Genomic DNA, 16,006 nt, shown 5'->3' on the forward strand with positions numbered 1-16,006 from the left:
CTAGTCTTAAATAAATAATTATTTTTCTCTTTAAAACAACCATGTTGCTCTTACCAAACACCATTCGAACACATAATACCAACAAATTTTAGGCCTAAGCTAACCGATAAATAAATACTATATAGGCCTAAGTTACTTGTATAAATTATTATAATAGTATAGGCCTATGTAATATAAATGTAAAAATGTATGTATAATTGTATATAACTTATAAGGCCTACTTATACACACACATAAAACTGTATGAACTACCTTTCATTTTCTTTAAGCTTTTTGGTTTTAACAAATGACCCGCAAACATGCTATTCTCTCTCAAGTGAATAAACCACCATAATTTTTTTGTAACATTATGTTGTAGTCTATTTCTGACTATTTCGATTCTTATTCATATAGCCTGTCCATGTATCATAATATTAAGTTACTACAGCTTTATTGATCTTGTGTCAAAAGGCAATTAGTAATAGTAATATTACTTTCTAAAACATCAGTACATGCTGAGCAACATCAGCTTCTATCTCCAACCCTTCATTCTTATCTCCCTCTTTATTGAGGCTAGAATACCTAGATGTAGGTCTATGAATAAATATATATATATATGGACTATAAATATAAAACTGACCTGCTTACTGGTAACCCATTGAGAGTTGGAATTTATGGTCCATAATCAGCTCTGATGGGTACCTAACTCACGTTAGGGAAATTAAAGGCGGCTGGGCATAGTGCTGACCACACTATCTCTTCACATGCCGAGGTCACAGAAACAAGTGAACTCTACTTCACTTGCCCCATAAACCGTCAGGTTTGAAAGGGAACTTTAATCAAGCAGGAGTGATGGGAGATAACTTTGGTGATCTACCACTTTTATGATTGTTTCTTTTGTTGCAATACATTTTAATATAACTAGTATAAAGTTAAAACACATAAGCTTTCTGTTGGACAACATTTTTAATTTCAAAATAAAATGGTTTCACTCTAATTTTTTTTAACCAGATGAATACTAAAGGTACAAAAATATTTCTTTGGCTCTGTAGAATGTAGATGACACCTTTTTAAAATAACAATATATGTTAATACTACACATAAAACATAAAGATGTTACAAAAACTATTCATGCTTTATATTTCCTATGAGTATACATAAGTATACTTATTCTGTTTGGTGAGAGCACTACATATAAAGCACTAGATCAGTACCGGGAAATGTGTTTCATTTTACAAACAAATTTTACAAACAATAAAACATGTATCACATAGAATTAACAGAGATTAGACTAGTAATAATTTTAAATACTGTTAGAACTATTAAGTTTATTCACCACTACACCTCTCAAATTTTAGTTGTGTTAGGATTAAACTAAATTAAAATTTAGATTTTTCTTATGTTAACTTGTATAATCTTTAAGCACCAGGAGCTTTGAGATTATATTAACAAATAATGTAAATGACAAGATGTCAATTTATGAGCTGTGTAAAAGTTGTAAAAATGACAAAGTTTATACAATAGTATATAGCATTAAATAATAACAATTTAAATTCATGTAAATATTATTATATAATATCCTTAGAATACAAGCGTGATCTTGAGGTGAATTCTTTAAGGGGCATGTTCTGAGGTATTAAGAATTATGTACGTTGAAAAGTGAGTTAAATTTTTGTACACAAACATTTACATTGTACTATTATGAAAATAAGCCAATTGAATAATTATACTTTAAACAAAAACTAGAATAAGCCTAATTTATTTAGGTTTTCTAGTACATCTTATTTAAAAAGCAATTATTCAACTGTAATAAACTTAATTAAAGATTGTGGTAAAATAAATTATAAAGTGAAAATTACACACACATTAAAAGAACATTTAGTGATTACATGCAAATAATATACCAAAGTTACTTGACTCACAAAATGGATATTTGTATGTTAAAGTTAAAGTCTCAATGAACAAGGTTAGCTAAAATTATTCTTTTCTATTCATGTTGATAAACAGCAGATAGAGTACACTGAAATGTACATTAAAACTAAAATATCCTTAATTATAGCAACAATAGTGAATACTATCTGCTTCAATAGCTTTTATAATGTGTATTCAATGTAGGTTGGTTGTAAATTTATATGATTATTGATACCCTCAGTATTAAAATATATTACTTAACCTGAACAATTCACCATCCTTAAATTTGATTTAATTGTTATTTTAGTGACCACTAAACTTTCTATATATTTCCTGCATATATGAAATTGTTATCATTATTTAAATAAGTGCTTCAGATTATGCAAAGCTAATATTAACTAGTATGATTATCTTCTAAATTTTAAATAGTCCTAATTTATACATAATCAAAGCAGCTGAAAATCAGCAACTAGTGACAGGTGGTCTGATGGATAGGCATAAGATGGTAGAAAGTCTTTCCCTATCTCATCAGCAGTTGGGAGTTTTAACAATCCAGTACAAGCCAGAGAATTTTCGCTGTAGAAGATGTAATCGATAGTGTGACAAACTTCTTCTTTTTCACCACCTTTTCTTCCAGCTCGAACTTTCCACGTAGTGTAAGGTGGTTCATCTTCATGTAAGGAAAGATTGGTATATGCACTCTTCAACATCAGCTTACTAGACTTCATAACTTTCACAACTTTTTCTGTTGGTTCTGCATTAAAATCACCACATAATATCACAGGAAGACCATTAGCTTTTTCACTAAGAACCTTTTCTAAATATTTTCCCTGTTGAAATCTGTACTCCTCAAAACCTGTTTTAGATTTAAGATGAGTAACAGCACATAGAAGCTTCTTCCCAGACATACTCTCAAAATTGCAAAGTAATGCTACCTGATTTGTCTCTATTCCCTTGTCATTTAAAAGTATAATACTGTCATGTGAGAGTAATTTGAATTGAGAATTGCGCCAAAATATAGCACACCCATCTGCGCCGTTGTTGATTGCTTGATATAAACAAGGTGAATCTGGCTTAGGAAAAAAGAGACCACTAAAACCTATTTTTTGCATTTCTTTTTCAACAAAAGGATAATGATCCAACTCCTCGAGAAAGTATATATCAGCACAGTAAGTCAAAAGCTCTTCCATTATATGATGTTGCCTGTAAGACCAATCCAATGCTGCATTTGGGCACAGAATGAAACCATCGCTGGTCTGGCACAGAGCTGAAAATATATGGAAATTTAAAAATATGAAGATTATTGACAGAAAACAGCGTTGATTACAAGATACAGGAAATGACAAAGTTAATTTTAAATTATAAATAATAATAAATAGGCAAGCTTTGAAATTTATTTCATACCATCACAAGTTAAATAAAATAACACTTCTTGTATTATTTTACATAAACTTGCAAAATAATTAATCATTTAGCAGCATTAGTGATTTTATTTTGACAGTATTGTGTGGTCCACAATACCTAATTTTGTTTTTAAAGGTTCATATTTTATACATAAAGAACCCATTAAAACCATATTTTATTATTCTAAAAATCCAGAATAATTTACGTAAATTCTTATGCAGAAGTCACTGAAACAGATGAACTATATAAAATCTGCCATGTGTCTTGACACAAACAGGGAAAAGATGAGATTTTAGGCATTTTTCAAATACAAACATGTTTATAACAACATTTAGGCTATACTATATGGTAAAAATTTAATAATAAGAAGTAAGAAGTGTATGCAAACCTTGAGCCAAAAGATTCCATTGCATTACTCTGAAAGCATTCTCTTTCTTGTATGAAGTAGTATTGCTCTTTGACAAAGAAATAAAATCCCGTTTTATGAGGGGTGTAGTGTTAATAGCTGCACTTTTTTCTCTAACCTCTTTTAATAGCTGGGTATATGTTGAAGAGTCAGCCATGCTTTCATGAACTTTATGGAGATCAACATAGATCTAGATAACTGAAAAATATTTTAAAAGTTAAGGCACACTTTAATTTATAATCATAAAAATCATATAGATCTAGGCCTAATGGATTAATTATTAATTTAAAATTAATAGGCCTAGTCATTGGTTATTTAAAAAAAGCATTCTGAAAGAGAGCAACAGCAACACAACAATGTAATGTACTAATTACTAATCTAGGTAGACTACATAATTTAAATTAATTTTTAATTAACTTTAGGCCCTACATTAGAAATAAGTCTGGAATCTAGGGATTTAGCTAGATAGATTCTCATTAATTATGTACCCAACACTGTGACTAAACTGCACTGACTCACTATTAATTTATTATTATAATATTATACTCTAGATTTCTAGATCAGATGATACGCTAAATAGTAAATAGAGTACTAGACTAGATTCTAGATCTATACTGTAACTAGACTGTAGAAGAGTAGTGTAGAGTGACTAGATCTAGATTTAGATAGGCTGCTAGATGCTAGTGGAGCGTATCTACTAGATTTCTCTATCTGCTCTAGACTCTAGACTGGGGCTAGACTTGAGTCTAGAGTAGACAGATTCTGGACTCTACTCCAGAGTCTAGATTCTAGTAAAGTCTAGTTCTAGACTCTAGCAGCAGACAGTGAGAAAATTGAATAATCAAGATCTGGAATCTAGACTAGAATCTGGAATCCAGATTCTAAACTAGAGATTTCTTCTAGATCTAGATTTTAGATCTAGATCTCTAGATTCTCTAGTCTGTAGTTTAAACTCCACTTAACTCTATATGACGTACTTGAGTACTCTCTCTAGTCTAGTCTACCCTTCTTATAAAATTAAATCTGCCGAGCTAAACGAAACGACGAAACGTTCCGTTATTTAAAAAAAAGTTCAGAAAAATAGATATCTAGACAATGTTAATAACAGGCTAGATCTAAAAAAGAAACAACACTATATCTAGAGATCTACCTGCGATTATTTAAATAACTTCTCTAGATCTAGATCTACACCTCTTTCACAACTCAGGACTTGTCTAGCAGCTAGAGAGAAGATGTTCAACTTTTCATTAACCACTGGTAAGCAACGTCGACGATACCAAGTATCGAACGATGTTTTTACTAACTATTGTTCGATTATTTCCCTTTTTATACCCCAGAATTACATTTTTACTTCGGAAAAACACACGAAGTGGCACTCCCACATGCCTGCATGGTGCAACGTCGATCGATTATGAAATCAATGTTCACACCCAGCTTTGACAAAGACCATGAAGATATATCCTAGAACATTTAGACTATTTTAATGCCGATTTGTCCTTGACCTTTAGGATATCCTTGCAACACAAAATAAATTATAAAAGAACCACTTGTTTTTAGTTGAGTTCATTATTTATTAGCATTTTTAAAGCTTAACAAAAACTGGCAAAATTTCTGTTTAAATTGTAAGAAAAGTGAAACCACTAGGGTGCTCTATTTTGAGCAAAGTCATAAGGCTTACAAAATGACCAGTATCCATAAACTGTTGAAAGTAAGAAAAAATACAACCAAAACATAATAGCTGAATCTTACTATTGAATTACAAATGGATCTAGCAGCTTATTATAGCTTTTTTAAAATTTACATTTTTTGCAGGTCAACATAATACAAAATATCTTTGGTTTTATGAGGTGTGAATACATCAATGCAAAATAATTAACTAATCATTTTAGTTTAGAAAGATACTGATTAGATTGTTAAAAAGGATAAAGATTGTGTGGCCATTGACACATTTTTACAAACCAAAGTGATAATTTTTTCATTAAATTTTTATTTTGTCATGTTTAAATAACAAAATATTTGAACAGAAACTAATACACAACATTGCCAGTTAAGCAAAGTTAAGTTGTAAAACACCAAAGAACTAAACTTTCATTAAGTTACTACCAAATGAAAGCCAGCCCTAAACCTCACAAACACATAAAAAACTATTACTAATATTTAATTATGGTACATAAATACAAGTTTGTTTGAATAATATGTATTATGTAAAGCTGTGTGTTTGCTGCAATTTGTTAAAATGATGACTGAAGATAACTGATATTATATACAAAAGTTTTAACATTTAGGGAGGTTTATGTACAATTTTCTTGTATGTTTAAATTGTTTAGCGAGGCATGTTTAGCAGATAATTAATTTTTAGCAGATTTAACCTTTTCAATTTGAGGTGTCCTACTATTAAAAAGACGTAGGAACTGAAAACTAAGTTATAGCACCATGCTCAATAGTTCCCATAATTGAAAAAACTTAAGAACATTTTACAAATATTAACACAACCGAAGTATAAAGAAAAGATATTTATATTAATTTTAAATAGGTGAAACATAAAATGATATTTATAACTAAATCAACTCTTTGATTTTAAATTTCTTTGAAAAGCAAGTGCAGGGAATGTTTAAGTAAATGAACAAAACTAGTACACTAAATTATAATTCTTCAATACAAAACAAAATTTTAATTTGAAAAAAAAAAGTTATCATTGAATCATCACTGTTCATCTACAAGAGGTCTGCCTCTTCTCATCTGTCTATACTGGTATTTTAAGCTCTTTGAACGATATGCTGTCAATCCCAGTTTCAAAAGGAAAGCCAAAGATGCAACACCAAGCAAGACAGTGGCCATAACAAATGAAACATTTGATGGGTTATAGTTTTTGGAAATGATGGCTGCCAATGCCCAAATCATAACAGCATATGGTGCAAGAGCATAACGGGTGTATTTCTCAAAAGCAGTCAGATCTAAAATTATGTAAATAGCAAACAAAAATGACAAGACCCCCATGCATATAATTGAAGAATTCTCACTGTAGATTGGGTGCCTCCATTTATATGTCAAAACAACACCAAGATTAATAACGGTTGCCACTGTGGACCATGTTGCGTACATACCAATACCATTTACTACTGCAATATTCAGAAAGTTAAGATCAACATTTCGTCCTTGGTCAACCAAAACATCCTTGAACATGGCCACTCGTATGCAAATAATAGCAAATGTCAAAAACAAAGAAAGGGTAATGCAAGCAAGAAAAACTAAAGAAGCCATAAACAGAATACGATCCCATAAAAACAGCCAACCAATGTTAAAAGCTGAACTCAAGTTAAAAAAAATAAGAAATGCTGGTGAGAGAATGACAGGGTTGAGGTATGCAGGTCCGTTGTTTGTTGTGCGGCAGATCAAAGCAAGATTATAAATCACCCAAGCAAACTGATGAAGGTAGATAACTCCCCAAATAGAAAAAGCCCAACCGGCTGGAGTGATGTCAAGGGGGTACTGGTAGGAAACTGTTGAAATTCCACGAACAAACAAGCCTGGGAACAAAGAAAAAGCATTATAGGAACAATTTTAATTACCATTAATAATATGTGCAAAGCAATGATAAAACAAAGATTTGATTGATACCCAAAATTATAAAAAAAAAATAATATTTTCATAGTAGGCCTATATGGATGAGATTATATGATAATTATGCTAAAGATGACTTGGTAATGAAACAAAACTGTATTTTTACCATGACTAATCTCTGGATTACCAGCGAGGAGATTCAGAAATAGCACTGCAAATAGTAGGAGGGCTGTAAATATAATTAGGCAGATAAAAACTGGGCTATTTCTAAGTTTCTGCTCAACAATGTTGAAAGAGCAGGCTGCTTTCTGACCAATAGTCCGTCTAGTTGCTTCTTTTTTCGGTGCTTCTTTTTTGTCCACAATCTTTTTTGGGGAAGTCATTCTAGAATAAAAACAAAGTTACCCTTTTATAAAAAGCTGTAAGCACAAAAAGAATAACTATAGATTTGTCACACAAGAGACTTGAAGTTATTGAAACTATTAAAATTGTCTTATATTTATAAACATGTGCAGATCATCCATTAGGAAGAACAGGGTCCATATTTTAATAATAATTAATTTTAAAACCTAAACTATAAATATATAAATTAAATAAAAGTATGACATAGAAAAAGAATGTACATTGAGACATGCTTAAACTATTAGTAATTTATAACATAACTAGGGTTTTAGTGATAGACAGTAATGGACCATAATGAGAAAAGTCTCAAATGGTTCAATAAATATTTTTAAAATCTCTATGTTATTCAAACAAATGTAGTTACATAAACTGGATTGTTTAACTTCTGTTTGATAATTATTATTAAAGACTGAAAGACAAATTCTAAAATTTTGGCATTTTCCATCTTCTGATTAAAAAAGCTTAATATTTCGTTTGGTAGCATAACGGGTGTGGTAAAATCAACAGTGCGGTAGTTTAAGTTTAGTTCATAGTCATACATCATAGAATGGACCCAAATCCTATGGTCTCTTCACTTCTCCTTCCCCCCCATTCAAGCAAATTGAAAACAGACCTACTTCTGGTCATTTTTTTTTTCTTAGTTCACATAGGCCTATACACTATACTTATAGAGTTAGATCTACTACCATGCATGATAGATAGCGGTAAAAACAATTTACTAAAGAACAGTTTGATCTAGATCAGGGGTCTCCAAACTACGGCCCGCGGGCCGCATCAGGCCCGCGAGGTCCTCTCATCCGGCCCGCTGACATCTTTTTGTCCACGGAAAAAAACGTTAGTTGGAGTTGGCTGAGGAACTTGCTCAGAAAGTCACGACATGCCTGGAAGAAACTGGCCCCCGAACTGAAATTTGGTAGTTAATACGGCCCTCGGACGGAAAAGTTTGGAGACCCCTGTTCTAGATTCTAACTCTGTCTGTTGTTAGTTTAGTAATTATTAACTTGTTAGTTGTTAACATTAGATTTTTAGATCTAGACTATCATCTAGATTCTAGACCTAGAATCTAGGTCTTAGGGGCCTATGCTATACTATACTGCCCTATACATTTACTAGGCCTATACTATACTTATACTATCACACTCTAATGACGTTATTGTGACGTTAATCTACTTAATACTTATTCTACTACTAGATCTAGATCTAGATCTAGTACTTAAAACTACTTTTTAGTAATAGTATTTAGGCCGATTCTAGTCGGAATAAGATATGCATGCGATACGCATGCGCAATGGAGAGAAACTACGACTTAGCGGTGATGTTTTCGATGGTACTGCGCATGCGTGTGTTTACAACCGCAGAACCCTAATACCAACCCTAATCCTATCCTTAACCCTATCCCTAATCCTATCCCTAATCCTAACCCTAACCCTAGCCCTAATCCTATCCCTAACCCTAGCCCTAATCCTATCCCTAACCCTATCCCTAATTCTACCCCTAACCCTCATTCTAACCCTAGCCATAGGTCACTGCGCATGCGCAGAACTATCTTTTGCCGAAAAATCTTATTCCGAGTAGACACTTCGTAGTAGTATTTATTAGTATTCTATTCAATACTTCAGAATTAAATGGAATTATAATTCTAGAGATTAGTTAGACTTGAAAATATGAAATTAAAATTACAAGTTTTAGTTTAAGTTTACAACTTTTACACTACTGACTACACTACACAGTTTTAGTTTACAGTACCTCAGTTAGATTCGGATTAGAGTCAGTACAGTTTACAAGACAAACATTGAACAACCACAACAAACAAAAAAATGAAAATGTAAAAAAAAAATGTCCCTGTTAAAATTAAACTAGTTTAAAGTAATTAAAACACTATATGAATATTTCAGCATAGAAAGCTTCATACTTTCGTCTTATCAGTGTTTCTAGGACAACAGCAAATTCCTCTCTTGATATCGGTAGTTATAATATTATAATAACACCATACTCAGTAACAACAAAGCATCGTCTGACTGAGCTAATCTAAGCCTTGTTTTATTTTGTTTTAGGTCAAGCTTCCGTCTTCCGGATTGAACTATGCGCATGTGTGGGAAAATCATGATCATTATTTATGTTGCCTAGGCTCAAATTATAAATAACAAAATAAAAATATCTGTCTTTATGAGCAATGTTCACTTTCTATCCAGCTCCGTTTACAACACAACAAACTAGAGGGAGAGATTACATTTCTACCTACACTCAGAACATAAGCAAAGTTCTTTATATTCATATTAAGAATAATGCGGATGTCCATACTCCATACTCATTGTGAATGGGGGGGGGGGGGGGGTGTTCGGATGGTGTGACGTCACACATGTGCATTATTAAAAAGTAATGTTAGAATTTAGAAACTGAATTTTAGCCTTTCTTTTGCGTTTTAAGAAAACTGTTTGTGTAAATTGTAGAAATTGATTAATATACTCGATGTTGACCGATCTCAGGCAAAATTTTTAGAAAGAAATCGATACTTGAAAAAAAACATCTGCATTTGGGGATGGGGGGTTGTAAGCAGATGTGTGACGTCATTTTAGGGTAGCGGGCTGTTTTTTTGTGACAGGGGAGGTAAAAATCGTCATAAAGTGTGAAGTCATTTATGATTATGAATGACCCCAAAGTCAGGTCGTCTGAGCACGGACTGTCCATAAATAATTTTAGCAGACATTATACTTGTGCGACATCAAGCTGGCCCGACTAATCGCCCTAAAAAAAAAAGTCCACCCCCGTAAATTGTCCACGATAAATGGGCCTCGCCCTATAGTCACTCGAAACTAGTGTTTGGAAATTATTTTCGTGGTAAACAAGGATCTACCGAGAGGAAAATTGAACCTTTCATTTAGTGTTGAGTAGCTGTTCGTTGTTTTTTTGTCTCCGTTATAAGTCGTGCTTGATCACGTAGGAAGGCTGAGTACGAAATGTAACACTGGGATCATTGTTATTCATGATTTCATCATAAAGTCGTCCGTAGTAGAGCAATAACTTCAAATATTTCAAAGTTACTGCTCTTGTCATGCAAGTCTGTTATGAGACTCTCATACAATATGATGATTGTGCGCACGCAAATATCAAGCTTATGCGGGGCTTTACAAAATATTATTATTGTTAAGGAGGCCGCCCATAAATGACGTCACACTCGTAGGGGTGGGGGGGGGATCCGAAATTTTGTTACGGTGTTTGATGAGGGGGAGGGGGGTTCAGATGGTGTGACGTTACACTTTTGCATTATAAAAAGCAATGATAGGAAACGAGATTTAGCCGTTATTTTTAGAAAACTGTTTTAATAAATTGTAATAGGAATTGATTAAGATACTCAGAGGCGTAGCGACCCCTCCCGGCGCCAGGGGACAAACTTTCAATTTGCCCCCCCCCATATATTTTTTATATTTATAATTCAAAACTGCAGCTAAAATGAGCTTATTTTCGCGCCCCTAGGGTCGGCACCCGGGGACATATGTACCACCCCCCCCCCCCCCCCCCCGTCGCTACGCCTCTGAAAATACTATATGTTGACAGAGTTCAGACAAGATTTTGTAAAAATATCGATCTTTTAAGAAAAATTCAACTGCAATTTAGAGGGGGGTGGGGGGTTGTAGGCTGAGGTATGACGTCATTTTAGGGGAGGCCTGGCTTTTTGTGACGATATATGACGGAGGGGAGAGGTGAGGTAAAACTCGCAAAAAAGCATGACGTTATTGATGGATGACCCTTAATTTCTTTTTTTTTAATTTTTAAATCGCGTGCCACGCTTCTCTGTAAAGTGCGGACTCCTCTCTGGGCACTGTTTTTACGACTCGAGGATTTACGATTTTATTTCTATTTTATGTTTATGCGCAGGGATTTTAAAATAAAAAAGGAATTTCCGAAAATTAGATGAATGGATGAAAAAAAATCGGAAGTTAACCAATGCGTTGATATTATACATCAATGAGTGTTGTTCTTCCTTCTTTGTTGTGCAGGCATCTTCAGTAACACAGTATAGGCCTACTTGTTGGTGTTCATTTAACAACCAAGCACACTGTGTTCATTGGGAATCTGTTATGTCAATACTATAACTATAGGTGTGTAGAATTGTTGTTAATTGAAAGTAGTGGTAAAAAAGGGAGTGTTAAAATAAATACCCCCCCCCCCCCCTCTTTTTTTGTTACCTCAACTTTAAGATTAAATTCGACGACAACTGCAGAATGGAGGTGAAATAAATTTAAAAAAAATATGCGCTGCAAAATCTTTAAAGTCTTTGAAAGGAATTTAGAGATTTGCGAGTTCTTCAGTTAGGTCTAGTACTAGCCAAAAGTTTCTATCGTGATTTGTCTGCCAGTGGTCAGGGAAAAGTTCAATAGGTGGTGGGTACAGTGGTAATCCTGCTATGTTGTCTTCTCCCCTGGAGTATAGGCAGCCTACCTCAACTGTATAGATCTCTCCGTTCTGCGCAATTTTCTCAATCTGGTTCCACGTTTGACCCAACTTGATGGGATCTGGTTTTATTGCGTCCTTTCGGCTTTAAGCAACTAGCTTCTAGTTTCTTCCAAAGTTTTCGAAAATATTTCTACAGTTGGCTTTTTTTATGGGTCTTTTATTTATTTTTTAACATGATGGGGTTGCTGGTCCTAAAGCTACCACTACCCCTTAATGGCGGCGTTGTCGCCCCCCCCCACATTGCGGGGTCTGGCGACACTGTAGTTCCGCCCCTGCTACCCACCCTCCTTTATCCTGGCTTGCATTAGGTAAAGCATTTGCCCGGAAATCTTCCAGATCTGGTTGCAGTGATAGTGATAATAAAATTTTGCTGGTAGAAAATCCCGTTACCTGAAATTGTTTTCCTTCTTACTACAAATATTGTCCTTAGGACACTTATATAAGCCATATTTATAAGCACTTAATATAAACCATATTTATATTTATATCGACACAAATTCACCCACCCCTATCTATTTCCTTACCACTAGAATACTCATCATTTTTTTTGTTCCTTGTGGAACACAGGGCCCCTACCAAAGCTTTTAACTCCCTAAGGTCTCCCGCTACTCTTTTCAGCTGTACCCACCCTTTCGGCATCCTCTAGCACGCTATGCCGCCATGTCTTCATGGGTCGACCCCATGCATCACTTGTCCTGAAGGTTCCACTCCAAGGCCTGTCTAGCTCTATTGCAAGCTTCCTTTCCGAGCTAGTGCCCATTCCATTGACATTTCCACACACCTCATACAGTTTCTCGTTTTCTACATTGTCTTGCCATTTTTGTAAAATATACTAATAGCAAAACGTGTGGGGCGGCAGTTTTATACGACTGCTAACCCAAAAGTATCGAGTTGGAAACTGGATTTAAGTCTGTAAACGTCTGTGAGTCCACCTAGCTCTGATGGGTACCTAACTCACGTTAGGGAAAGTAAAGGCGGCTTGGCATAGTGCCAACCACACTATCCCTTCATATCCCGAGGTCACAGAAACAGGTGAACTATACTTCTCTTGGTCAGGTTTGAAAGGAAACTTTAACTTTTTTTTTACTACTAGATCTGGATCTAGTAATACGTGAAAAAAATACCACCATGTAAACTTTAATACAACCCCTCGTCTACAGCAAAAAAAAAAAAAAAAATGAACTACCACAGAAACCAATTTCGATCCAAGAATGACAACAACAGTTTGAGTAAAGCGTCGTCTTACGGCAACTGTGAGCCTGTTCGGAACAGGGGATCCCTGCCAAACAGCAGAGTCCCCGCCTCCACTCGGACACAGAGAACCGTGCCGTTACCCCCCATTGGGTACATGAGAAAAATGAACGACGACGCGAGGAAACGACGCGATGACTTGCTGGTTCAAATGATGAGAGAGTTTAGTATGGGTAAGTGTACAGTGGGACGTATTCAGTGTTTTTTTCCAGACTTTTTTCGCCTGGGGGGCACTTGATATTTTCGGGGGCGGACCAAATTTTCCGGGGGGGGGGGGGGGGGATGGGCGGTAGAGATGACTGGAAGAAACACTGGACGTGATTTAGGAAGGCGACACTAGGGTGGATGTGGGAGCGGTGCAGAAGATGACAGATGAACATGAGCCTAACTTTTTAGACGTAGGGGGTCACAAATAAATGACGTCAAGCTTTTTTAAAACGATTTTTACCTCACCCCTCCCCTTCGTCAAACATCGTTACAAAAAGCCAGACCCCCCTAAAATGACGTCACAGCCTACACCCCCCCCCCCCTCAAAATTGCTGTTGAATTTTTCTTAAAACATCGATATTTTTCCAAAATTTTGTCAGAACTGTCAACATAGAGTATTTTGATCAATTCCTAGTACAATTTATTAAAACCATTTTCTAAAACTCGAAATAACGGCTAAAACTCGTTTTCTAACATTGTCACACCATCTGACCCACCCCCTCCCCCTACGAGTGTGACGTCATTTATGGACGACCCTAGCCTGAAAATAAAGCTATTGACTGGAATTTGAACAGGAAATAATGATAGGCGTATAGGCTATAGCCCTTACTATAAGCCTAAGTTAATGTGCTTCACTTTAAATACCTTAATGTTCTTGTGGGCAGGGACAAAAAATAGCAAAATATATAGAGAAAAACTTGAGGAGGGGGTGCAAATCGAAAGTTTGAGGGGGGGGGGGGGTTGAAAATCGAAAGTTTGAGGGGGGGGGGCGCAAATCGAAAGTTTGAGAGGGGGGGGGGGGTGCAAATAGAAAATGTGAAAGTTTATTTCCGGACAGGAAGGGTCGCTACGCCTCTGGGGGGTGACACCATTAAGTGCCGCACTGGGTGACACCCGACCTCGCTACGCCACTGCGTTCCATTTTATAAATATGTAATTCTTTAGTATGCCTCATTGAAATAAAAAATTGCTTTTTAATTTGCTTTGTACAAAACTATTAAAATGATCCCTTTTGGCACCTCTATTAGACTATTTATATAGGGGTTTAAAGTCATGGAAGCTGTTTGATGGTTTGCCTATTTTTCAAGCTACAGCTCAAATAGTTTTTTTTCCTATGCAACTGTGTGCATTAGTTACTGTAGAACACACAGTGCTGTAGTAGATCTGTTTTTTGTTGTTACAAAACCACTAGTCTATCAAGAAGCAATTAAAAATTATTTTGTTTTTGGTCAAATTTAGGGTTTAGGGCTCCTGCAGTTAAATGGCCTGCCCCCCCCCCCCTCCCCCCAACTTGCGGTATGGTAGTTTCGCCACTGCTCTAAACTAACCTTAATATTATGTTCATTTTTATTCTAGTTACATACAAATCGTATTTGATACTGCTTCACATTTGAAAAACCTCTTCCACCCCCTACTCCCCCTTTCTCCCCACAGGAGTAAATCTACGTCCTTAATTCAGGTTATAAAAAAAAAACACTACAAAGTAAATAAACCGGGAGTGATCTCCCCTAAACTTTCTCGAATATTCTTATACTTAAAGTTTTAAAAATAGAATAAAATCTCGTAGACAAATTAATTGCACACCAAGTGAACGCGAAATAAAAAGCGCATAATAGTGCGCAATATTATTAGTACTTTTAAAATTTACATTAGTTTTTTGAGAAATCGGAAGTAGCGTAAATTACTACTTTCGGTCAACGGAAATTACTCAAAATTTAACAGAAGGTAGAGAATTAGATCTTTTACTTACATGTGAAATTTCATTTATCTATCTGAAATAGTACTCAAGTTATAGGCTTTTGAAAAATTCAAAGTAGAAAAAGTACCACTTCCGGTTATCGGAAATCGCTCAAAAGTTGATACGGATCTACGATTTTGATATAATACTTATATATGAAATTTCATCAACCTAGCTGTAACGGTACTCAAGTTATCGTGTTTACACACGGACACACACACAGACACACACACACACAGACATATGGACAAGATTGCAAAATTATGTTTTTCCGTATCAGTGAGGTGTAAAACAAATCTCGATTTTTTTTTTTGCACGATTACAATACTTTCTCTATACTACGTATATACGAGAAAGTAAAAATTATAATTTTGTAGCCTATTTCTGACATGATATTTATCAACAAAAGCAGTGACGGAGAGTCAATGCGCAAATCAATGGTTGGCCTTGCAATAAATTACTGCAGTTTAGGTATGATGGTAAGTTATTGTCCCTAGCGCCTGTAAAAAAACTATTCCCCACGGAGTAGTCTATCTAAAGTAAGTAAAGTTATTCTTAAGTATCTGTGACCTCGGCAAGTGAAGGGATAGTGTAGTCAGTTCTATACACAGCAGCCTTTACTTTCCTTAACATAAGTCAGGTACCCATCAGAGCTGGTGAGCTCAGGGACGCCCTAATGGACTCGAGTCTGA

The 16,006-nt window shown here is 35.0% G+C and overlaps 3 protein-coding genes across 3 annotated transcripts in view; 1 reads left to right on the forward strand and 2 right to left on the reverse strand.

The window, feature by feature from the left end:
- Positions 1–937: 937 nt before the first annotated feature.
- On the reverse strand, positions 938–5,172 carry LOC131940821 (nocturnin-like). The gene is made up of 3 exons (XM_059299672.1): positions 4,851–5,172; positions 3,683–3,898; positions 938–3,157 (listed from the first exon to the last, which is right to left on the reverse strand). Exons 2-3 carry the CDS (start codon positions 3,855–3,857, stop codon positions 2,337–2,339), a joined length of 996 nt encoding a protein of 331 aa, XP_059155655.1. The 5' UTR covers positions 3,858–3,898; positions 4,851–5,172; the 3' UTR covers positions 938–2,336.
- A 122-nt stretch (positions 5,173–5,294) lies between these two features.
- Positions 5,295–9,738, reverse strand: LOC131940820 (uncharacterized). Its single transcript, XM_059299671.1, has 3 exons — positions 9,576–9,738; positions 7,428–7,645; positions 5,295–7,227 (listed from the first exon to the last, which is right to left on the reverse strand). Exons 2-3 carry the CDS (start codon positions 7,642–7,644, stop codon positions 6,404–6,406), a joined length of 1,041 nt encoding a protein of 346 aa, XP_059155654.1. The 5' UTR covers position 7,645; positions 9,576–9,738; the 3' UTR covers positions 5,295–6,403.
- Positions 9,739–13,289: 3,551 nt separating this feature from the next.
- The window catches only part of LOC131940822 (putative protein phosphatase 2C T23F11.1), a 32,054-nt gene continuing 29,337 nt past the window's right edge, over positions 13,290–16,006 (forward strand). The window contains exon 1 of the mRNA XM_059299673.1: positions 13,290–13,542. Coding sequence (XP_059155656.1) covers positions 13,296–13,542 — 247 coding nt within the window. The 5' untranslated portion in view covers positions 13,290–13,295. The remainder of the gene's footprint in view (positions 13,543–16,006) is intronic.

Source organism: Physella acuta, unplaced genomic scaffold, assembly GCF_028476545.2.
Source record: "Physella acuta isolate Inbredline_101_S28 unplaced genomic scaffold, ASM2847654v3 ptg000332l, whole genome shotgun sequence".
Classification (NCBI taxonomy): Eukaryota; Metazoa; Mollusca; class Gastropoda; family Physidae; genus Physella; species Physella acuta.

Bases quoted from the DNA above. Each gene is read 5' to 3' on its own strand.
- LOC131940821 (XM_059299672.1), bottom strand. From the start codon at position 3,857: ATGGCTGACTCTTCAACATATACCCAGCTATTAAAAGAGGTTAGAGAA. The intron at 3,158-3,682 runs GTTTGCATACAC...ATATATTTTCAG, and splicing joins ATGGAATCTTTTGGCTCAAG to CTCTGTGCCAGACCAGCGAT.
- LOC131940820 (XM_059299671.1), bottom strand. From the start codon at position 7,644: ATGACTTCCCCAAAAAAGATTGTGGACAAAAAAGAAGCACCGAAAAAA. The intron at 7,228-7,427 runs GTAAAAATACAG...CTTTGTTCCCAG, and splicing joins TAATCCAGAGATTAGTCATG to GCTTGTTTGTTCGTGGAATT.